Source organism: Eptesicus fuscus, chromosome 9 (assembly GCF_027574615.1).
Source record: "Eptesicus fuscus isolate TK198812 chromosome 9, DD_ASM_mEF_20220401, whole genome shotgun sequence".
NCBI classification, from domain to species: domain Eukaryota; kingdom Metazoa; phylum Chordata; class Mammalia; order Chiroptera; family Vespertilionidae; genus Eptesicus; species Eptesicus fuscus.
Window position 1 is genome coordinate 8,435,195 of NC_072481.1, and position 16,738 is coordinate 8,451,932.

General features: G+C 54.9%; 1 protein-coding gene across 11 annotated transcripts in view; it reads left to right on the forward strand.

Moving 5' to 3' along the window:
- FHAD1 (forkhead associated phosphopeptide binding domain 1) overlaps window positions 1-16,738 on the forward strand; it is a 103,553-nt gene that overhangs the window by 20,112 nt on the left and 66,703 nt on the right. For all 11 annotated transcript variants that reach the window (XM_028155570.2, XM_054721214.1, XM_054721216.1 and 8 more), the window contains 5 exons: window positions 1,234-1,440; window positions 3,727-3,994; window positions 7,785-7,894; window positions 10,609-10,845; window positions 14,922-15,045. In XM_028155570.2, the coding sequence (XP_028011371.2) occupies window positions 1,234-1,440; window positions 3,727-3,994; window positions 7,785-7,894; window positions 10,609-10,845; window positions 14,922-15,045 (946 nt within the window). The remainder of the gene's footprint in view (window positions 1-1,233; window positions 1,441-3,726; window positions 3,995-7,784; window positions 7,895-10,608; window positions 10,846-14,921; window positions 15,046-16,738) is intronic.

Consider the following 16,738-nt stretch of genomic DNA (forward strand, 5'->3'; position numbering starts at 1 on the left):
CCCCACGCAGCCTGTTCGGTCATCTGTTCAGTTGTTTCGGTTGCAATGGTCGCTTAGGCTTTTATATATATAGAGGGGACTTTAGTACAGGTTTGTAAGTGCCAGTACTCTTTGTATGAAAGTTAGAGGAGACACTGTGAGAAAATAAACTTAGAAAATAATTGCAAAGTCTTGGGCTAGAGTGGATGCCTCAGAGGCAGTGTCTTGGGAAGACAGAGACTTCCCATTGCCCTGCAGCCCACAGTCCAGGGTCCTGGTGCCAGGGAACGTGGTATTTCCTGCTGGGCGCTGTGTTTTGCTCACTCTTCTTATTAAAGTGAAATTACAGAGGAGCTGTCTGCCCTCGCCTCTAACTCACAGACATGCTGTCTGGGGTCTTTTTCTCCTGGGAAACATCGTCACATCAGGACCCATCGTTAGATAAATTCTGACAGGCTTTTAAGCAACAATAGAAATAATTGATCACGTGGGGGAAATTTATTGTATATCAAGGTTTTTTTAAAAGGTAGTTATTAAACTCTTTTGTTTGGCATGATGTCAATTTTGTTTAAACGTCTTAAAAAGATTGTAAGCAATTTTTTTTAAAGACTGGAAGGCTGGGAACCAGTGTTACAATTCCTGCCTCCTGGGGATGGGACCCTAAACGATTCTAATGTCATCTGTGCATTTCTCTGGTTCTCGTTTCCTGCAATATTAGGAAAAATGTGATTCTAAAAATGAACAGAACGAACTGATGAAGGACGGTTCTGACAAAACCTCCCTTGACCTTAACACCCTATTCCATGAACTTGGCATCTTTTTTGCAAGAAAATGAACAGTTGTCACTAGCCGACTGACCTTTCTGGTTTGTGTTTGGGCCGGTTCTGCTTCCTGTCCCGCCATTTGCAACAAACAGAGCACACCTGTGTGGAGCCGGGAACTAGGAAGTGGCGGGTTCCCTGGCCACGCGTGTGCCCACCCATTCGGACCCCCCGAGTTCCCTTTGCCTCTGTGTTGCCTGACTCCCCACCCAACAAGCGTGGGTACCTGCCTGGGTCTGGAGTGGAGAGAGCACATATCCCAGCTTCCCCTGCACTCGCTGTGTGACCTTGGGCAGGTCACTGAACCTCTCTGAACCTCAGCATCTGCATTTACGAATGCGTATTGTGGTGACCAGCCAGCCAGGCAGGCACCCGGGGGCACTCACTAGTCCCCGTCTCCTGTTCTCCTGGCCCTGACTGTCCCGCTTTTCAGTCTAAGGACATCGACAACCATCACGCGCTCATTGAATATAATGAGGCCGAGAGCAGCTTCGTTCTCCAGGACTTCAATTCCCGCAACGGCACCTTCGTCAACGACTGCCACATTCAGAATGTGGCCGTGAAGCTGCTGCCCGGAGACCTCCTGAGGTTCGGGTCCGAAGGGCTGACCTACGAACTCGTCATCGAAAACCCACCCCCGGTGAGTCCCGCGGGGTCAGGTGCGTGTTGGGGGGGAGGTGGGGGTGGGCAGAGGGCGAGGCTCAGGTGGAGCCGGTCCTGAGCGCGTGGCTCTGATTCCAAGCTGCGCACACAAGTGGCAGCGGGGATGCCAGTGGGTGAAGTTCAGACCCAGCCCCCCGGGGTCCCAGGAGGAGCGAGTCCTCGCGCCCTCTTCTGGGCATTGGGTGGAATTACATGCAAGAGGTTCGCAGCGGCCAACACAACTCCCCGAGTTTTCCTGAAAACGCCAAGCTGGGGAGGGGAGGTGGAGAGCACGCGTGTGCTCTCCGAAACTCAGAGAGGGCTGCTTCCGTCCTGCGCAGTTCAGCGCTCTGCAGCTTCCTAGCCTGGTGATCCCGGCCTGGTGATCTCGGCCTTCCCAGACAGAGATGTTGGTGCACGCACCCTCTGAGCTCTTACTAATGGAGCGGCCTCGGAGGCCTGAGCGAGGGCCGCCTTGTGACAGCAGCACGTTCCTACAAGTCCCATTTCCTGATCGCCCAGGCCCTGCACCTTTTTATTTTAAAGAAACGGGGAGAAAGGCAATTCCTCCCTCATCGGTCGCCTCTAGATTTGTTTCCCAGCAGCCAGGGTAAAACACATTGGCATTTACCCCTCCTCACTTTCAGCCCATTCATTCCATACATCTTTATCAAACCAAGGGGAGAATGGTTTGATTACAGCAAGACAGCCCCCGAGGAGGGCTGGGGAGGGACGGGATGGACAGAGAAGGCAGGGGCAGCGTCTGAGAGCGAAGGAGGGAAGGAAGCACGGGGCGGAGGCTGAGATGCTGGCAGGGAGAGAAATTCAAAGCTCCCCGGAAGGGGACCGTTCCGGACACGGCCAGGCCCGCTCCTGAGACAGACGCCCAGGGTCGCTGTGAATGCTGGGCCATACGTCCTGGACAGCGTGTTCTCCCTCTCTCCCAAGAGCCTGCGGGGGGGCACACAGGGTCCTGGACTTGCCTGAGAGGCTGTGGCTCCAGGATCGGTCCCGGAGGCCGAGTGAGTGAGAGGAAGTGCGGCTGCCAGCGCTCCTTTTTGGGGAGCGCTCTGGCCCGTCTCGTTGTGGGTCTCTGAGCGCACATCCCCTCCGGTCCCCAGAAGGAGAAACGCGACCCCGGGAGAATCCACACGTGGCCCCACGCAGGCAGCAAACCTGCTCGCTTCTGGCCCGGAAGTGTGTCTTCTCTGCTGAGAACTGGGAGGGAGAGGCGGGGAGAGACAGAGACGAGAGGGACTGGAAGGGAGAAGGGAGAAAGAGGAGAGAGGCCGATTGGAAAGAGAACGAGAGCGAGAGGGGTCATCAGATGTTGACCCCCATTCCCTCTCCAAGCTCCATGGGGGAAACGGGGGTAATGAGAACGCTCCCCTTAAGGGCTGCTGTGAGGAACAGAGAGGGAAGTGCGATGGATGAGGACACACGGCGGCACGCACTGCTGGCCCCGCTTAGCCACGAGGCACGGGGAGCAAATACCGCTGAGCATTAAGCCAAGACGGAGCCCGGAGTCAGCACCTCTGCCGGGCACCGGCTCCCCCCTCCCCCCCCGCCCCCGTTAGATGGACGCTGTGCTCTCCACCCTCCGTAGCTACAAACATGTCCCCCCGGTTCGACAAAGAGGTTTCCTGGTGAGATACCTATGGAGCATCTGCCCAGAATCCGAAGTGGTGGGTGTTGAGGATCAAAGGTTAAGAGACAGTCGGGGTCCCTGCCATCCCAGATCTCTCGGCTTCCAGGGGGTGGATGGATCAGGGGTGCCAGAGACACACCGTGCCGATGGAGAGAAAGCAGGCCTGGGGTCCCGGTCTGGGTCTCAGCGCTCTGCTCACCATCCTCTCAGCCCGTGGGGAGGGTCTGCCCTGTCGGTGGCAGGCGTTTCCGAGATGCTGAGGCTCCGTGGTGAGCGAGACAGACCCAAAGCCCTTATCCTCTCAGAGGTGCCGTCCGCCAGCTGGCAGCTCACGAGCAGACCTCGCAGCTGGGGAACGTCCCCTGGTCCTGCTCAGCCGCAGCCTCATCACAGAGGTCAGGAGAATTAAATGGGGTCACGTGGGAACCCCTTGGGAAGGTGCCTGGCAGGAAGGCCACGCCCATCAATAGCGGTACAGTCGTGTGCAGCGTGACACCCAGTGGGGACCACTGTCCCAAACGTGGGGAAGTGACTTACAAGCTGAGACCTAGGGCTGCCATGATGTGGCCGGACCAAGGGGTGGGGGCCGCCCCCGCTCATCATGACCTCCCCTGACCCTCCTGCCTACCCCTGCAGGTCTCCTTCCCGTGGATGGGGGGCCCGGCACCTTGGCCAAGATCACAGCCACCTCGGTTCACAGAGCAGCTGGCCCACTCACCTTTGCCGCCACAGATGCCCTTCCAGCCGGGCGTCCGGCCAGCGCCAGTGCAGAAGAGCTGGTCCCAGGGGTTCCCCAGGCCAACCACGGCCCCGCCCGCCTGCCACAAGCGGCCCATGAGCGCCTGCGGGAAGATGTTCTCCTTCGTGGTGGAGAGCGCCCCCCAGTCTCCCGTCATCAAGCAAGGTACGCGCGGGCACGCCCCCTGGCGGCTCGGGGTGGGCTTGCAGCCCTGAGGATGGGTCTTGCTTTTTGCTTATTTTCTCTGATTCCTCAGTTGAACACAGTCAGTTGTGAAAAAATTGTAAGGAAGCAGTTAGAGATCAGCCGTCTCCCGATTCCCCCTGTGGACTTTTGGTGTACATCCCTCCCGACTTTGTGCACTGTCCACATGCACACGTCAGTACCTCTGTGGTGAGTGTGTGTGTACATATATATGAGTGAGTGGCAGGATCTAAATGTATACACGTTGACTCAGATGTGCAGAAATACCCTTGCCTTAGGAGGTTTTTAAATAGTTGATTACCGCCTGGCTGGTGTGGCTCAGTGGTTGAGCATCAACCTATGAACCAGGAGGTCACAGTTCAATTCCTGGTCGGGGCACATGCCCAGGTTGCAGGCTCAATTCCCAGTGTGGGGCGTGCAGGAGGCAGCCGATCAATGATTCTCTCTCATCACTGATATCTCTCTCTCTCTCTCTCTCTCTTCTCTCTCTCTCTTTCTCTTTCCCTTTCTCTCTGATATCAATAAAAATATTTTTAATAAATAAATAGTTGATAACCATTTTACAGGTGAGAGGAGACTGAGGCTTATCGAGGCACATTACTTCCCCAGAGGTGACACTCAAGCTAATCTAATGGTTTTTAGTGAAATTTAAGGCTGGTTATGCTAGTGACGGTCACTCATAGCCCGGTCACTTTGGGGACACAGAGCCTCCAGGGTCCCGTGCCCCACCTCTCCCCCTGGAAGGCCTCATGGCATCTGGGAGAGGGGGGGGGCGGGGAGGGACTTCCTGTCCGTCACCTTGCTCTCGGCCGCGCCGGCCTCACTGCAGAGTAGCAGGTTCAGCTTAGTCCCTGGCATGGTCCCCGGGTTTCCGTCGTGGCCTCTGGGTCAGGGTCCCACTCTCTGTCCCAGCCCCAGGCCCTCCGAGTCCCAGGTCGCTCAGGAACACTCACCCCGTCACACCCCTCAGCCACGCAAATCATGGTTATTCTTGTGAAATACAGAGACAACGGAGTAAAGAAAAGGCATCTCTCCAGTGACATCACCACCATTGTCCTCATCGGGTGCACCCTCGTGCACCTGCCACCCAAGTCAAGAAATTACTCAGCCATTTCCCCCCGATGGTTTGATATGAAAAGTAAAAATAATTTTTCAGATGACCCCATCTAATCTACCATTCCCACTTTTCTGTACTCTTCATTATAGATCCATCTTTCTATCCATCCTTCTACTTATGCATTAATCCACCCTATATTCTGATACATTTCAAAGTACATTGCACATATCTGTAGTCTTCTCCCTAAATATTTTACGATATCTGTCATTAATTAGAGTTCAACAGTTTTTGTCTTTTTGATGTAAAATTAACATGCCATGTGTATTAGTTATCAATTGTTGCATTAAAATGCAGCATCCTAAAGCAAAAAAAAAAAAAAAAAAAGTATGGTATTGTTTCTTAAGTTCAGCTCGAATATTGTTCCCAGCAATCTGAAGACCTGTGACCCACAGAGACACACCCTCCGTACATTGATGGGACGGATGTAGCACACCTGCTACAGACACTCCTCTTGTTCAAAAGGGAGCAAAACAGGAAGTGCCCTGGAGTCTCTGGTCCATAGCAGTTCTGAAATCCAGCCGGGAAAATGCTGGACATTTCTCCATTCGGCTTCAGGCCCACTCTTGCCCAGAATGACTGTCTGTGGCTCTCGGCTCTCCACGCTGGCCCACCAGTTCTGCCCCTGAAGCCATCCTACCTTTCCCACAAAAGGTGTCACCCGTGTGCTGCTGAACAGCGTTACCGTCTGCTTCCTGCCTATGGAAGCTTAGCAGGGGCGTCCAAACGCTGCTGCTTTGTGAGTGAGGAGACAGGTGGGGGTTCGCGCTGGAGACTGACCTCTCTCTAGCTGTGTGAGCGTGGGCAGCGGTTTTCTCTCTCTGCGCCCCATTTTGCGCATCTGTCAAAGGGGATTAGTAAGCTCATCTTGAGGGCCACAAACTGAGACATGGTCCCCAACCCCTTAGTCAGGGAGACTGACATGAACAGAACCATCACAGAACGACTCCCATAAAGTGACAACTCGAGGCAGGAGAGGTACCGGTGCCCCCAGAGCTCACGGCTGTAGGCCCTGACTTAATTGGGGGATCAGAACAGCGCCCCAGAGGGAGGGAGATTCTCGCTGAGTGCGGATGGGTGAGTGACATTCGCCGAGAGAGTAGGGGAGGAGCAGTGTGGAAGGGACCCCGAGGGAGGGCCGTGTTGAGGGGGGATGGGGCGGGAGCGAGGGGATGGTCAGTGTGGCTGAAGGGTGTGCTCCCAGAGGAACATGGCTGGAGACCATGTAAGAGTGAGAAGTGACGGCCAGGGCCGGGCAGGGCGGGGACGTGACCCAGGCCCAGCTGCACCGGGGGTGTCGGGCTCTGGCTGTGTTTGCCGCCACGGGGAAGCACCTTGGGCACAGCTGAGCGGGGCCCTGCTTGTCCGAGACCTGGGGGGAGTCCTCGGCTCTAAATGCACCAATAAAAGTGCAGGATCAACATGAACACATGATTGAGTGAATGTCCACGGGTGTGACGGTGCATGCTTCATTCATGGCGAGTGTCCACACGCATGAATGTCTCATTGCCCTTGGAAAGAACTGGTTCAGTTCATCACTTCACAAAAAGACAGGAATGCACCAGAAATCCTAGTCGGTTGGAAATTAAAAGTGCAGTGCTCAGAGCCGAGTGAGCTCAAAGGCAGAATTATAGAAAGCCTTTCAGAAGTTTCCACACCAACCAATGTATTCAGTGTCCACAGGAATGCACTTCCCAGCGTGATGCATTTGATAAAGTGGGGGCCCCAAACGAAACTGTGTCAGAACCCCTCGGAGTCATCTCAACAGCCCTTGTAATATTGAGGTAAAGAAGAAAAAATCAGGAAACCAAAAATCTATCAAGTGGATGGATTCTAGTTAAATATGTTTTGGGACCGACCCTTGTACAATGAGTGGACTACAATGCTACTATGGAAAGAATGCAGGATATCCATAAATACTGATGTGGGAAGGTGTCCGTGATACATTGTCAGGTGAAAAACATCTCGGCGATTGAAACCCATATTTTTTATTCTTTTATGTAGAAATAACCAGCATGTAGTGCTCAGTGCTCTAGCTCCGGGGCAGGGGCTTTCCTGTAAAGAGCCAGATAGTAAATATTTTAGTCTTTGTTGGACAGAAGGTCTCCGTTGCTGCTACTCAACTCTGCCATGAGGGTTCAGCCACAGACAATATGAAAATGAGTGACTGCGGCTGTGTTCCAATAAAACTTTATTTATGAAAACAAGCGGAGGGCCAGATTTGTCCCTAGGGCCATAGTTTGCCAATGCCCGCCCTACATCATTATTTCTTGTAATCCTCAGCCCTGTATAACAGGCTGTTAGCATCCCTAGATTATGTCTGTGGAAACTAAGGTTTAGAGAGAGTAATGACCTGCCTGAGGTCATCGGCTCTTCTGTGGCCTAGGGAAAAGTCTGGAAAGACACACATCCACGTGAGTCGGCAGTGAATGCCGGGGAAGAGGAATGAGGCGGCCCTTTCCCGTTCTAACACGTCTCTGATGCTACCATTGTTTTGCAATGAATGTACACACGGCTCTGTTTTCTAATTACATAAATCTCAGCGGGAAATGAATGTGAGGGTTAATCTGCAAACATTCTCTAAGGCCTTAGGGAAGCTCACAACCTCCCCTGTGCTCTCTGTTGACCTTGCGTTAGTGTGGGCCAGCGCCGCGGAGCTGCTGGAGCAATCGGTGGCCGAGGGCATGCCCGGGGCAGCCCCTCCCGGGGAGATTTATGTGGACCAGGACCTGGCCCAGCAGGACAAGGTGAGGGGTCAAAGGGGAAGGACGGGCCACGGCAGCGAGCAGGACCGCGGAGGGACTGCCCCTGCCTCTTGTCCCAGAGTGCTCTTGTTACTGCTCCCAAGAAACCACCTCTTACTCCCCAGCACGTTCAGCCATAACTGTGGGAACTGCTCCTTTGATCCCAAGGAACATCATCTGCAACCACAATGTATTGAGCACCTACTGTGCGCTGGACCGTGTCCTGTGCACTCGACATGCAGTGAGCTTGTGCATCTTCACCACCTTCAAAATAGACTTCTTTCACCCTCACTTGACAGATGAGGGAACTGACGCTCAGAGAGGTTAAGTAACTTGCCCAAGGTTGCTCAGTGTGAGGGGCAGAGTTGGAATTCAAACCTAGGTCTGGTTAACCTCTAAGCTGATCCTTCCAACTCTCCCCTGGTAACTGTTTGGTCAACCAGGAGGGATGGACGGTGGGGAAAACATACTTCCTGGCAGGAAGAGGTGAGCACTGGGGTCAGAGAGGACTGAGAGCGAAGAGAGAACCAGAGAGGTTTAGAGTGCAGAACAGGATCCGAGGCCCGAACAGGTGAATTCAAGCTATCCTGGGGAGGGCCCCGCTTGATTTCTCCCTCAGACACAACTGAACATGGTCCTAAAAAAGCAGGTCATAGGGCGTCTTGCTTTCCGGAGGCCCAGGGCCTGAGCCGGCAGCCCTTCTCGGAGTCTGTGAGGAGGGGAGCCCCCCGGGTTCTGGTTAGATACTGGAGGTTCTGACACAGGTGTCCCGAGACCAGACTTTGAGAAATGCGGCAGTAAGGTGAGAAGCCAGGCTGGGCACTGTATCCGTTATCTACTGCCGTGTAACAAGCCACCCAAAACGCAGTGGCTTAAAGCAGTCCTTTATTATTTCCCAGAGCCTGTGGGTGGCCCCGGAAGGTTCCTCTGCTGCTGTCCCCTGGCCTCACTCATGTAACTGCAGTCAGCCAGTGGCCTCTCAAGAACTTGCACAGAGCCCGGCCGGCGGGGCTCAGTGGTTGAGCATCAACCTATGAACCAGGAGGTCATGGTTTGATTCCCGGTCAGGGCACATGCCTGGGCTTCAGGCTCGATCCCCAGTGGGGGGCGTGCAGGAAATAGCCAATCAATGATTCTCATCATTGATGTTTCTATCTATCTCTCCTCTCCCTTCCTCTCTGAAATCAATAAAAATATATTTTTTAAAATAGAACTTGCATAGAGATTGCCCAACATCACTCCCACCGTATTCCGTTGGTCAGAGCAGGTGACAGGGCCAGCCTAGGTTGAGAGGGTGGGGAAACAGACTCCACCCCTGGATGGCCAAAGTACGGTATTTGTAGCCGTTTTCCAGTCCACCCCGGTTGTTAAACTGGAAATGCAGTGTAACCACATTTATAGTTTTTCTATTTGTGAGTCATTTGTGCCCTGACTTGCCAGGGCTCCTTGGAGTACAATGACAATGAGTAAATTAGCTTACGCCAAACAACCTGAAGCCACTATCGGCTCCTCCTACTGGAGATGTCAAGGCCTGCTGGCTTCAGGCATGGCGAGATCCAGGGCCCCAGGGATGTCCTCAGAACAGTCCCACGGGCAGTCTCTCCCGTTCCCTCCGAGCGTGGCGCTCTCCAGCAGGCCGGCTGCATGCGTTGGAAAAGACACACTCAGGCAACCGAGCCCGTGACTTGAAAGTTAGGACCCCATAGGAGTCAAGACCCTTTCCCTCTGCAGTGGACACGTGACATCTCTGAGAAAACCCTGACTGGCCAGCCTGAGTCACATGCATGTGGGGAGGCGGGACAGGAAGGAGCAGGGCGCGGGATCTCCAGTCTGACCAGGACCCCGTGGAAGGGGGAGCCCTGCCTCTAGGAAGGGACGGGGTCCTCCCCAGGAAGGCAGAACCACTGCTGGGCACCGCACCCTGCAGGCTTCTTTATACTCCAGCGCCCAGCACAGGGCCTGGCACACAGTAGCTGCTCAATTAATGTGTGTTGCATGACTAATGGCTGAGCATGGAGGCTCTGGGCCACTTATCCCTGGGAGGCTGCCCAGGAGGACAGAACGTTTGATGCTGTCCCCTGGCATTTTGCCACAAGCATTTTCAGAGGCCCCAGGAGAGGCCCTTGGCAGCAGTTGGCAGTGCCAGGCAGGCTTCCTCATGACCCTGTCCTCGCCCGGGTCAGGGGAGTGGGAGGTCATGAGGCTGATCGGACAGCTCCCCTGGCCCTGAGCTGGCCTGGAAATTGCCCACTTAGCTCCTTCCAACCAACGGGAAATTGTTGGAAGAGCAGGATTTCCTTTCAAGGCAGAAATTCTGTAGCTGCATTTGAAAAGTTAAAAACTAGCCCTCATTATAAGCAGAATGTGGTCGAATAGAATGGCGTTTCCCTAATTACCTTTCCTAGGTCCCCAGGATAATGGGCTGAATATGATACAATTTAAAAAACACGATAAACTCTCTAGCAACCAAAGTTCCCAGCAGGGGTGGCTGTGCTGGGTATGAAAGTCTAACTTTAGGGGCAGGAAAGTGTTAGCACCCGTGAGGCACAGCATCCATCTCCCGGAGACTAGACACAAGTGGCTCAGAGCCAGCCTTGCAGGCCTGCCTCCCCCCTCCCCCCTACCCCCGCCCTGCCTGCCCTCACCTTCCTAAGCCCTCGCCCCCCAGGCCCACGCCCAGTAACCTGCCCATCTGCACCCCCCCCCTCTGCCCCCAGGATGAAATCATCCTGCTGCTGGGAAGAGAAATCAGCCGCCTCTCGAATTTCGAGCTCGAATCCAAGTACAAAGACGCGGTGATCGCGAACCTGCAGAACGAGCTGGCCAGCCTGAGTCAGACGCTGCTGTCGGAGACCACCTTCCCCATGGGCGAGCGGGGGGCCTCGCAGAAGTGCCCGGTTCTGAACGAGGACATCGACGCCAAGCACAGGGAGATCCAGAGCTTGAAGAGCCAGGTAGGACTCTGAGAAAGTCCGCCGGCGAGGTCTGAGTCAGGACGCAGGGTGACAGCTCTCGGGAGGGCCCGAGGGGGACAGCAAGAGCCACCCCGATGGCCAGGAAAGGGGTGGTCAGCGCCGGGGGGTGGGGGGCGGGGGTCAGAGCACAAGTCCCAGGGATGAGAGGCTTGGCAGATTTCTGGCCTGGGAAGAACCATACTAACTTTGACTAAGCACCTACTATGTGCAAGGCTTTAGCTTTTAACCCCCCGATCTGCCGACACATTCCATCCTGCAGACGAGGAGACCGAGGCAGGCCCAGAGACGCCAGCCACGCGTCACAGCTTGCACAGCAAGGGGCTAGGGCAGCACAATTTGAACTCTCTGCCGACCCCATGCTTTCACCCCACTTGATATTTCCACCCAACTCTGCCTCTTCAGGGACCACCTCTCCCCCACCACCTCCCACCCCACCCAGCCCCAGAAAGAGCCGTGGGCAGTGAGCCGGACGGGGGCACGGAATCCCAGCGTTCCAAACCCTGAGGCCTTGGCCACAGCCCGAAGGGAGCTGCTGGCTCGCTCGTGGGGCATTTCCTCAAACAGAAACCCTCCACCAGCAGTTCTGGATGCACCAGTCATGTTCTTTCTTTCCAAACTAGGTCCGGTTTTTTTAAGGACTCCTGTAAAGCTGGCCATAGATTGTGTACATAAATTATGTCTCAACAAAGGTGACTGAAGAAAAGAAACCGGCCACTAATGAACGCTGGCCCCGGTGCACAATGCGGCTTAAAACCTGGGTCAGGCGTGGGGCCCCTGCTCTCTGCCCCCGGCACTGCCTTTCCCTTCTGTAACCCACTTAAGGTGCACAGTCTCAGGCCCAGACGGGGTGCCTAGAAAAGGGCAAGCTGTGTGGTGGACCCAGGAGATTCCACCAGGAGACTGGAAGCTCCAGGAGGCAAAGACTAGACCCAGTGACCTGCATTACTCGGATAGGACCATGTCTGTTCATTCACTCATTCATTCATTCATTCATTCATTCATTCATTTGTTCATTCACTCAAATATTAGAGGGGTGCCTACCTTGTGCCATGCCCTCTCCCAGGCTCTGGGAAGTCAGCAAAGGACAAGGCGGACATGACCCTCGCCTCCTCCCAACTGCATTCCAGTGAGGGAGACGAAAGCCAAGGAAACACAGACACGCTCTGACGTCTAAACGAACAAATGACTCCCTTCGGACCCGTTTTTGAAAAAAACCAATGTCAGTAGCCGGTCCTACAGGAACGACCGCTGCAAACAGTTGCCTTGACTGCAGCTGGCTCGTCGTGAGCAGCTCTTTCCTTTCTGAACCCAATTTGGCCACTGGATGGAGAAAGAGCCCCTCAGTTGCTGTCCCGCTTCCTGAGCAGAAGTGGCCTGTCTTGTCCAGGCACGTGGGCGAGGATGAATATCCCCCACCTACCTTTTGTCTCGTTGAAATGTACTTGACACCTAACATTGTGCAACTCCCACAAGTCTTTGGCTGTCGGCAGGTCGCAGTTAACTATTGTTTAAAGTGGCTAGTGATATCTGGAAAAGGTTTAAAAAAAAAAGAAAGAAATGACCTACAAATAATCACACTGACTCATCCTACTGAGGCCTGCCTCCCTTCCCCGATCTTCACTTACAACCAAAGGAGAATATTTGAGAACAAGGCATCTCTGAACAAGAGGCCGCAGCTGGTTTGAACTCAAATCGAGGTTCACCCGCTCATATTTTAGTTCCTTAAATATTCTATTGCCTGGAGGACCTTCAGCCAGAGCACACGGCACACGGCACACGGCACACGGCAGGTTGACCTGTTGGCCTGATGGTTGTATATGTTCTCCCTGGGCCCCCTCACAGTACGTGCGCAATGATCTGCCCTCGAACACCTCCAGTCTGCGATGTCGCTGACAGCGCCTGCTCCGGCTGCTGCAGCCTCTGCCACCAGCCGCCGGGCCCTCATCTCGGAGCCCCCGCTCCGCCCGCCTGGTTGCCGCTCTCGTGGTTCGGCGCCTGCTTCACTGCACAGCAGGACAGACGCTAACCTGCCTGTGCTTATGCCGGTTACAGACAATACGGACGTTTATTTCGATCATGAAAGAAAAGAAGCTGTTTGAAGACTATTTGGAGTTTTCCCACAATCTGAAATCCTGAAGCTCTGATGCTCCGGTTTAAATATTTTGTATCTGTCGGAAGCACTGGAGTCTTTGGGGGGAAAGGTGTCTTCCCATCCCTTCTGGAAGTTTCTGTTGTGCCTCTGGTATCATGCAAATAAAGGCATTAAGCTGAGAAGAGCTAGATACATTTTTTTTTAAAAAAATTATTGCAAGTGCCCCGTATGGAAAAGTTGCGTGCTTCAGATGCCCCAGGGAAAAAGGAAACGTTACTGCCCCAAATGTCATAGATGGTGCAGGAAATGGGTCAGAAAATGAAACGAAACCTTGATGGTTCGGTGAATTCTATCTGAGAAATGATGACTAGATTTTCTGAGACCAAAAGCAAGAATAATGATCGTGAGCGCCATCTGGTGGCAAGGCTCTCACCACATTATGTGAGCTTACCCCACCCCCATCATTTTTTCCGCTCTGCCTACAGCCTAGGACCATTACCAAGGATTCCTGTGTTTGCTCATTTTCTAAAAAATATATTTTTTATTGATTTCAGAGAGGAAAGGAGAGGGGGAGAGAGAGAGAAACATCAATGATAGGGAATCATTGATCAGCTGCCTCCTGCACACCCCGCACTGGGGATGGAGCCCGCAACCTGGGCCTGTGCCCTGACCAGGAATTGAAGTGTGACCTCCGGGTTCATAGGTTGATGCTCAACCACTGAGCCACACTGGCCGGGCCCTGTGTCTGCTCTTAACAACAGTCGCACTGGTGTTTACGTGAGCCTAGACAAGGCTTACAAATGCACACAGACATGCTACCAACCTACCTTCCCCGAGACAGACGAGAGAGGCTGAAGCAGAACATGCTGTGGGTAGTCAGGTGAGAGGATCGGCACAGCTAACACCCACGTGCCGTGTGCCGGGCGTGATCCGAGCACACGCACATACACTAAACCATCCTCACAAACCTGCCAGCTTGGGGCCCCCACCACCCCACTTGCAGAATGATAAAGGAAGCAGCGTCGGGTGCCCTCCCTCCCCGTGTTCCCACGGCCTGGAAGTGGGGGAGACGGGATTTGAAGGCCGCAGGCTGGCCCCGAGGCCACGCCAGCTTCAGAGCCTCTGGCTTTCCATGCGGGTTCCTGGAGCCATGGGACAGGATGGGAAGAACTGGGGCTAAAACCGAGGTGCGGGTCGTAATTCCACCTCCGACCGGCGGCGTGACCTGGCCCCAGCGACCCCGCCTCGCTGAGTCTCAGTACGCTCACTTGCAAAATGGGAACTGTAATGAGACCGTCAGCCTTCCGTGATGCTGTGACGAGCTGTCAAAAAGTAGCGTCTGTGCCCAACCGGCGTGGCTCAGGGGTTGAGCGTCACCCTATGAACCAGGAGGTCACGGTTCCATTCCTGGGCAGAGCATATGCCCAAGTTGCATGCAGGAGGTAGCCGATCGATGGTTCTCTCTCATCATTCATGTTTCTGTCTCCCTCTCCCTTCCCCTCTGAAATCAATAAAAATATATTTTTTTAAAAAGAAGAAGTAGCCCCTGAGAACGGGCTCAGGAAGCTCTGGAATGCTCTGTGACGTACACACCGTCGTCACTACCATTGGAGGGAACTAATTTTATAACCTGCTCCCCCTCTTGAAATTTTCTCCGCATCCAGTGGTGCTGGATGATCTGGAACCAAGGGCCGGTCTGTAGATGGCTGAGAGTTCAAAGGTCGTAGGCAGGCACATTGGGCATCAGCTGTCCCGGCGGCAGCTGTGCCCGGGCCCTGTGTGTGCACAGAGAGATGAGCTCATGTTTTGATTGCACAGGAAACGGTGGGCCTGAAGGAACAGGCCTCTCCCGTCCCTTCCACCATTTAACAGTGAGAAGCAGTGGTTCCCCCCACAGCCCAACCCAAGATCAGGTGACCCTTGACCTGGGCGGCCCCTCTGACTGCACTGCCTCCGCCCGCAGGTCAGCGCCCTGCAGCAAGGCTACAGCCAGGTGCTGAGCCAGACCCTGTCGGAGAGGAACTCGGAAATCACCTCCCTGAAGAACGAGGGCGAGAACTTACGGAGGGACAACGCCATCACGTCAGGTGAGCTCTCCCTGGGCTCGGGCCCCAGAGCTGCCCCCTCCACTCATCCCAGTGCCACAGGCGCCTCCACAGCCTCTGCCCCCTCCTCAGCAGCCCCTTCAGCAGGGGGGTCAGTGAATTCGCGATGGCCCCTAAGGGAGGCTTATTGCCATCCAGTTCCTGGGGCGGGGCCTGCTAAATGTTTGAGTGCATGTGACCTCTTAGCTGGAAGGTCTGCTGAACTCTGGGCTCCCCACGAGAACACGGGGCGCCGGGGGGCTGGGGCAGCTCCTGGACACAAACTAGAATGTGGGCCCCGGGGGGCCACCGCTTTAAAGCACCGTCAGAGAGGTGCACCATTACCCCCTCGTGCACGAGGGCTGAGTGAGGACCTTGTTCTTCAAATTGACTGACAGAGGTGGACCCACCCAAAGCCCTGGGGTGGAGGAGGGGCAGCCAAGGCCTGGGCCAGGGCACAGGACTCTTAGCCCGGACTCCTGCATTCCTTCAACACGTTTACTGAGCACCTACTGGGTGCCAGGACCTGTCCCGGGGCTGGGGAGAGCCCTGAGCAAGCGTCAGGTCCCTGAACTCACGGGGCTCACGTTTGGGAGCGGGTGACGGACAAAAGTAAGTAAACGTGAACAAACAAGCCCATTTCAGAGAAAACGGGGCAACGTGGTGGCAAAGTGCTTCGGGGTGAAGCGGAGGGAGAAGGGCTTCCCGGGTGGGCAAGGACAGGTCTCGGAGGAGGGGAAGGGAAGAGCACCGGGCGAAGGACCCGCGGCTGAGCGAGCTGGCCGTGTGGGAGGAGCGGACGGGATGGCTGGTGGGGCTGGAGTGGTGGGAACGAGGGACCGTGGGGCTGGACGGGTCGGGCGGGAGGCAGGGCCTCGCTCTCAGGGAGGAGTCTGGGTCTCATTCTAAGGGCGCTGGGAAGCCATTGGGTTTTTTTTAAGCAGAAAATGAGATGAAGAGGATGGAGTCAGTAACAGAGAAAAAGGGAGGGAGAGAAGCAGGCGTTGAGTCTGGGTCGGGGCTATTCTTTCTTTTAACATTTTTAGTGACTTCAGAGAAGAAGGCAAAGGGAGAGACATAGAAACATCAGTGATGAGAGAGAATCATTGATGGGTTGCCTCCTGCACGCCCCACACTGGGGATCGAACCCACAACCTGGGCCTGTGCCCTGACCAGGAATGGAACCGTGACCTGAGTGAATCCGTGTGCTGTGCCCGGGGCCAGCCTGACCACTCGCTTTTCCTCGGCCTCACTCTTTACACACTCACACCACGTCCTCTACCCCACGCCGCCCTGCCTGCCAGGCCTCTGCTCACGCTCCCCTCTAACTGGAATGTCCCAAGAAACTTGCTGAGCACCCTGCACGGGCCAGGCACTGCTCCGAGCATCAGAAACATAAAGATGAACTCGCTGAGCCCCTGCCTTCCTCCCCGACGACTGCTCATCAGGCCTCATCGGCGCTCCAAGCCTCTCAGATACCACTCGGTCAGGTCCCCCCAGACCACCAGCATCGGTCACCCCTGCGGCCGGGCCCCAGCCCAGACCTCTTCCTGCACACCACCAGGACCCCAGATGTTCTGTGTGCACATCCAAGACTGAGCCGCAGGGGCCGGCTGATGCTGCAGTAACAAACAGCCCTCCCCCCTTCTCAGTGGTCCACGTCGTTGCCTCCGACCCTGGTGAGTCTTTCGTGGTT